This window comes from Oncorhynchus tshawytscha, unplaced genomic scaffold (genome assembly GCF_018296145.1).
Source record: "Oncorhynchus tshawytscha isolate Ot180627B unplaced genomic scaffold, Otsh_v2.0 Un_scaffold_9311_pilon_pilon, whole genome shotgun sequence".
In the NCBI taxonomy this organism is placed as follows: Eukaryota; Metazoa; Chordata; class Actinopteri; order Salmoniformes; family Salmonidae; genus Oncorhynchus; species Oncorhynchus tshawytscha.
The window spans coordinates 202275-209618 of NW_024609770.1; the positions used below are offsets into that span (position 1 = coordinate 202275).

The 7344-nt window shown below is 48.3% G+C and overlaps 1 protein-coding gene across 2 annotated transcripts in view; it reads right to left on the reverse strand.

Annotated features, from left to right (window-relative positions):
* The window catches only part of tarbp1 (TAR (HIV-1) RNA binding protein 1), a 36861-nt gene extending 30884 nt beyond the window's left edge, over positions 1–5977 (reverse strand). Inside the window, exons 1-7 of one of the 2 annotated variants that reach the window (XM_042317828.1) lie at positions 4680–5977; positions 4422–4525; positions 4237–4306; positions 3993–4141; positions 2751–2803; positions 2507–2604; positions 1013–1148 (exon numbers count right to left, since the gene is read on the reverse strand). In XM_042317828.1, coding sequence (XP_042173762.1) covers positions 1013–1148; positions 2507–2604; positions 2751–2803; positions 3993–4141; positions 4237–4306; positions 4422–4525; positions 4680–5691 — 1622 coding nt within the window. In that variant the 5' untranslated portion in view covers positions 5692–5977. The remainder of the gene's footprint in view (positions 1–1012; positions 1149–2506; positions 2605–2750; positions 2804–3992; positions 4142–4236; positions 4307–4421; positions 4526–4679) is intronic. The other variant, XM_042317829.1, reaches the window with a different exon arrangement.
* Between the last annotated feature and the right edge of the window lie 1367 nt (positions 5978–7344).

Genomic DNA, 7344 nt, shown 5'->3' on the forward strand with positions numbered 1-7344 from the left:
ATGAACAAGAAATAATGAACCTTATGTCAAGTTAGAGTCTTAGAGACAATGTATGCATCTGAAATGGTACCCTATTCCCTATGCAGGCAGCCAGGGCCCAGGAGAGGGCAGGGAGGAAGATGGGACAGGGCCCAGGAGATGTTGTCATTTGTACGACAGCTATAATGACAGGGCTATTTGGGTGCAAAAATCTCACTTGCACTCAAAGGTGGGACATCAGGGGCCACATCTGGGAGGGCAGGGAAGATGGGACAGGGCCCAGGAGCCTGGGACAGGGCCCAGGAGAGGGCAGGGAGGAAGGTGGGACAGGGCCCAGGGAGGAAGATGGGGGCAGGGAGGAAGATGGGACAGGGCCCAGGAGAGGGCAGGGAGGAAGATGGGACAGGGCCCAGGAGAGGGCAGGGAGGAAGATGGGACAGGCTACCTGACAGAGAGGGCAGGAAGGAAGATGGGACAGGCATACCTGAGAGAGGGCAGGGAGGAAGGTGGGACAGGCTACCTGAGAGAGGACAGGGAGGAAGATGGGACAGGCTACCTGAGAGAGGGCAGGGAGGAAGATGGGACAGGCTACCTGAGAGAGGGCAGGGAGGAAGATGGGACAGGGCTGAGAGAGAGAGGACAGGGAGGAAGGTGGGACAGGCTACCTGAGAGACAGGTGGGACAGGCTACCTGAGAGAGGACAGGGAGGAAGATGGGACAGGGTCTGAGAGGGCAGGAGATGGGAGGGGGAGAGGGCAGGGAGGAAGGTGGGACAGGCTACCAGGGAGAGGTGGGACAGGGAGGAAGATGGGACAGGGTCTGAGAGAGGACAGGGAGGGATGGGAAGATGGGACAGGGTCTGAGAGAGGGCAGGAAGGAAGATGGGACAGGGTCTGAGAGAGGGCAGGAAGGAAGATGGGACAGGCTACCTGAGAGAGGGCAGGGAGGAAGGTGGGACAGGGCCTGAGAGAGGGCAGGAAGGAAGATGGGACAGGGCCTGAGAGAGGGCAGGAAGGAAGGTGGGACAGACTACCTGAGAGCTTGCAGGCCATCAGGGCCCAGGAGAGGGCAGGGAGGAAGGTGGGACAGGGCCCGAGAGAGGAAGAGGATGGGGACAGCACACCAGTGTTGAGAACCTAGCCGCTGGACAAGCTGCAGCAACACAGGACCTGAGGAGACAGAGGATCAACATTAGACCCTCTCTGATGAACAGTCATTACTGTTACAACAAGCTGCAGCAACACAGGACCTGAGGAGACAGAGGATCAACATTAGACCCTCTCTGATGAACAGTCATTACTGTTACAACGAGCTGCAGCAACACAGGACCTGAGGAGACAGAGGATCAACATTAGACCCTCTCTGATGAACAGTCATTACTGTTACAACGAGCTGCAGCAACACAGGACCTGAGGAGACAGAGGATCAACATTAGACCCTCTCTGATGAACAGTCATTACTGTTACAACGAGCTGCAGCAACACAGGACCTGAGGAGACAGAGGATCAACATTAGACCCTCTCTGATGAACAGTCATTACTGTTACAACAAGCTGGAGCAACACAGGACCTGGGGAGACAGAGGATCAACATTAGACCCTCTCTGATGAACAGTCATTACTGTTACAACGAGCTGCAGCAACACAGGACCTGAGGAGACAGAGGATCAACATTAGACCCTCTCTGATGAACAGTCATTACTGTTACAACGAGCTGCAGCAACACAGGACCTGGGAGACAGAGGATCAACATTAGACCCTCTCTGATGAACAGTCATTACTGTTACAACGAGCTGCAGCAACACAGGACCTGAGGAGACAGAGGATCAACATTAGACCCTCTCTGATGAACAGTCATTACTGTTACAACAAGCTGCAGCAACACAGGACCTGAGGAGACAGAGGATCAACATTAGACCCTCTCTGATGAACAGTCATTACTGTTACAAAGAGCTGGAGCAACACAGGACCTGAGGAGACAGAGGATCAACATTAGACCCTCTCTGATGAACAGTCATTACTGTTACAACGAGCTGCAGCAACACAGGACCTGAGGAGACAGAGGATCAACATTAGACCCTCTCTGATGAACAGTCATTACTGTTACAACAAGCTGGAGCAACACAGGACCTGAGGAGACAGAGGATCAACATTAGACCCTCTCTGATGAACAGTCATTACTGTTACAACGAGCTGCAGCAACACAGGACCTGAGGAGACAGAGGATCAACATTAGACCCTCTCTGATGAACAGTCATTACTGTTACAACGAGCTGCAGCAACACAGGACCTGAGGAGACAGAGGATCAACATTAGACCCTCTCTGATGAAGAGTCATTACTGTTACAACGAGCTGCAGGACAAACATCTGGCTCAAGTTCAGTTGGGAGAAAACCTTTTTGAAATGTACATGAATTTGTCCAATAATAAGAACGCAGATGTTCCTCTGCAAAAAGTTGTGCTACGGTGTATCCTGCTGAACATGGCCCAGGTTATTCAGTGCCCTCTGATGAAGCTCTGTTACAGTACCTCTGTTCTCCTGTGGCAGGCTGCTGAAGAACGTGACCATGAAGACCTGCAGCTTGACTCCCAGCTCAGGACACTCTCCTACACTCTGTCCTGCAGTCCTGGAGATGAAGAGACATAACCTTCCTCAACAGTCACTCTAAATAGGCCTAACTCACTACTTCATCACTAGCAGAAACGGCATCATCTGTGGGTCTATAAATCAATATTGTGTTTTGCTGTTGTGCTGCTTTGATCACTGGCTCACCTGTGAAAGAGGGAGCTTTCAGACATCACATCCATGAAAGGACCCAGAATGAACTGAGGAAGAAAGGATAAGAGGTCAATGTCTCATACACTAACCACCTACTGTCCCTCATCATCTCACCCACCAAGACAACAAACTAAACAACGACCGCGAATACACCACTACTGAAAAGGAAGTTGCTGACTATTGTACATTCCCAATATGTCCTTCATACCATCACGGTCACCTAATCGTCCCCAGCTTACAATCAGCTCATTCATCCCCCCTCCTCTCCCCTGTAACTATTCCCCAGGTCACTGCTGTAGATGAGAATGTGTTCTCATTCAACTTCCCTGGTAAAATAAGGGTTAAATAAATAAAATAAACAAACTAATAACATAGAAAAGGGAAAAATAGAATTAGGTCAGTCTGGGTTGATGTTCTAACACTGACTGACAACTGTACCAGGTACCTGTGAGAAGGCCGGGGCGAAGGCAGGGCGTCAGACCACCTGGAGTCTGGGTTGATGTTCTATAACACTGACTGACAACTGTACCAGGTACCTGTGAGAAGGCCGGGGCGAAGGCCAGGGCGAAGGCAGGGCGTCAGACCACCTGGAGTCTGGGTTGATGTTCTATAACACTGACTGATAACTGTACCAGGTACCTGTGAGAAGGCCGGGGCGAAGGCCAGGGCGAAAGCAGGGCGTCAGACCACCTGGAGTCTGGGTTGATGTTCTATAACACTGACTGATAACTGTAACTGATACTGATAACAGGTACCTGTGAGAAGGCCGGGGCGAAGGCCAGGGCGAAGGCAGGGCGTCAGACCCAGTCTGGAGTCTGGGTTGATGTTCTATAACACTGACTGATAACTGTACCAGGTACCTGTGAGAAGGCCGGGGCGAAGGCAGGGTGTCAGAGCACCTGGAGTCTGGGTTGATGTTCTATAACACTGACTGATAACTGTACCAGGTACCTGTGAGAAGGCCGGGGCGAAGGCCAGGGCGAAGGCAGGGCGTCAGACCACCTGGAGTCTGGGTTGATGTTCTATAACACTGACTGATAACTGTACCAGGTACCTGTGAGAAGGCCAGGGCGAAGGCAGGGCGTCAGAGCACCTGGAGTCTGGGTTGATGTTCTATAACACTGACTGACAACTGTACCAGGTACCTGTGAGAAGGCCGGGGCGAAGGCAGGGCGTCAGAGCACCTGGAGTCTGGGTTGATGTTCTATAACACTGACTGACAACTGTACCAGGTACCTGTGAGAAGGCCAGGGAGAAGGCAGGGCGTCGGAGCACCTGGAGTTCCAGTAGGTGATCCACTCCCTCTCTCATGACGGACTTGTTCTCACTGTGGAACATACGCTGGTACACACCCAGCAGCCATGACGGGTGGAACAGACTGACGCCTGAGAGAAGACAGATGGACGATTGGTAGGCAGTATTTAGCGGGATATAAAAGGTTATGTGTTGTCACCTTATGGTTGAGAGACACACACATCACCTTGACTATCATTGGCTGCTGTTTGGATCAACGTATGGATCCTGTTGAGCACAGGGCGGACCACGTGAATCTACACAACACAGAGGAACAGTAATAGTTCTTTATGACATCATAATGGTGTTATAAATGTATAATGCATTAGGAAGAGGGGTTTCATAGCAAGTGTTATCCATGTTATATCTCACCTGGTTCTCCTCCAGTGTCTCCATAACCAAGGCATAGTCCTCCCAGAACTCTCTGAGCAGCTTGCATCTGTCTGGGGCCCATCTGAATATGATCTCCTCATTATCTGCAAAGGACTCACATAGTTACAATTAGGTTAAACTATACCAGTTTTAGAGACTTGAGTATGATTCTGTATAGTGAAGAAAATATTTTAACACAGGTAATATTATAATCAAGCTTGTCTGTCTGAATGTCAGTCACGTGTATCAGCATCTTACCTTCACTTGACACTGAACTGCTTGGAAACTCAACCGCCTCATCCTCTGACAGAGCGACACACCTTTTCAGCAGGTACAACGCCCGTTTCCGGGACACGTTGTCTTTGTGCGTCAGTCCATCTTGTAGAATCCTCCAGAACTGCAGAGAACGACGAGGGTCAGGTCGAGTATAGCTCAGACTTTGAGGAAGGGTGTGTTGCTGTAGTTTAGCCGGAGAGAAGAGATAGTCCGAGAGAGTTGTTAAACACAGCAAGGCGCGTTCTGTCACCACAGGTGAGTCCGTGTTTGAGCTGTCACTCTTGTGCCAACTACACAAATCCTCTAAAATGAACCGGAGTTTACTCGCTATCCCATCCTCGCTGTAGCAGTTGAGGAGAGTGAAAATAAGCCGAACGGTGATTTTGGAGACCAGAGCATCCGGCAACGTCTTGATACAGGACAGGGCAGATGAGAGGATCGACGTGGTCAATTCTTCGTTGGATGAGAGAGCGGGTAGGATGACTGACAAGGCTTCGATAGCCACGTCGATACCCAGCCGCCCCTCACCCTGGCCGGGAAGCTCTTCCTCTGTCTCCCCGTCTGGCAGCTGGAAGGATGGCAGGACAGCGCGGGCGACTCGCCCCGAAACTGCCGTGTCACACAGTGTGTTGATGCAGACAGAAAGAAGCCTGCACACAGCGATGGTGATTTCAGCCCTTCCATCTGGCACACGTTTACCTTTGCACGCCCCGTCTCCGTTAGAGACTTTCAAGAGAAGTGGTAAACATTGTGTCCAAATGATCGATTCAACTTTTCGTAGAAAGATGTCTCTTTTTGCAATTGAAAAGGCAACTTTGTCGCCATCGTCAGATGTGTCAGACTGGGGTAGTTTACCAATTCCATCAATAAACGTTGTCAGTGCCTCTACTCTTTCTGTGTCCGGCCACGAGTCAGTTGGCCAGCGCAACGTGTTAAACAAAGTATCCGGATCATGGCAACTTGATAAAAGGGCATTGATTAAAATAGAAGACATTTCAAAAGCCGACTTCAATGTGTTCACAGAGATTCATACATGACCTCACGTTTCTTGTCGGTATGTAAACTTCCTGATACGTCACTCACCGTTGCCAAACGCAACTCTCGCGAGAGAAATAAACTTACAGCAACCCAAAGCTTCAAACTAGCCCTACTGCACCATATTTGCAAATATATATATAAATGCATGTGGCTCACTTAACCTGATGAATTGTTGTACTCTATACAACTCTCTCTATTACCTGCAAGTGGAAAACGTTTATTTTATTTCAAACATCCCTAATCTGAGACAGACCCGCACCACTGACATGTAACCTTTATTTACCTAGGCAAGTCAGTTAAGAACACATTCTTATTTATAATGACGGCCTACCCAGGCCAAACCCGGACGACACTGGGCCAATTGTGCGCCATCCAATCACGGCCAGATGTGATACAGCCTGGATTCAAACAAGGAACTGTAGTGACACCTCTTGCACTGAGATGCAGTGACTTCGACCGCTGCACCACTCAGGAGCCCAAAATAATTCCTGTCAGATGCAAAATCTTTCCCCCTCTCTTTCTCTCGCTCTTTTAATGGCAGGTGCACTTGGTGCAACATGCAGGACATCAGACTGATTGTGTTGGGTGGTTGAGGCAGGACATCAGGCTGATTGTGTTGGGTGGTGGAGGCAGGACAGTCAGACTGATTGTGTTGGGTGGTTGAGGCAGGACATCAGACTGATTGTGTTGGGTGGTGGAGGCAGGACTGTCAGACTGATTGTGTTGGGTGGTTGAGAGGAAGGGCAATTTCAGGAGTAGCAGTAAATGCATGGGTCACATATGAAGCTCATGTGATCTGTTGAGATTCAGTGGATCAGGAGATACTTTTCAGCATCAATGCATATAACAATATACACCAATAGAACACAATGCACCAATAGAAGCCAATAGAACACACACCAATACAATGCACCAATAGACACCACTATAACTCACCTGTTGTATTTGTTTCTACTATCAGTCACTACAATAGTTATGCCTTTCATTGGAAGGAGAGTGTTCTTGAGTAAATCAACAAAAACATTCAATAACTGGCAAATAAACTGGAAAAATGTCAATATTTCCTTGGATTAGTATTAAGATCATTCCATAGACCCAGTGGCGTTCAAACTTTTTCAGCGGGAACATCACCCCATGCCAATTATAATTTCAAACTCATGACCTTAAAAATCGGTACATTCGATTTTTACATCAAATAACCTTAAATTCATAACATTTCTCTTATCAAAATGAAAAGAAACCAATAAATACATTTCATCAAATACATTTTTCTAAATGTCTTTCTCAAAAACGTATATTGTCCCATACAATAATTCACTCTTAAATGTTTGGCGACACCAGTGCAGTTGAAACCCCACTAGGGGTCGCAACCGACTTTGAATAACACTGCCATTGACTGTATTGTATCAAAAAAGAGATCAGTATTTAGGCTTATTGTATCTAATCCAAAGTGCACCAATTACACACTATAGTAACAAAGAGGTAATGGACCAATATAAAATAGAACTGATGTGTGTATTGTTAGATATTACTGCACTGTTAGAACTAGGAACACAAGCATTTCACTACACCCGCAATAACATCTGCTAAACATGTGTATTTGACCAAT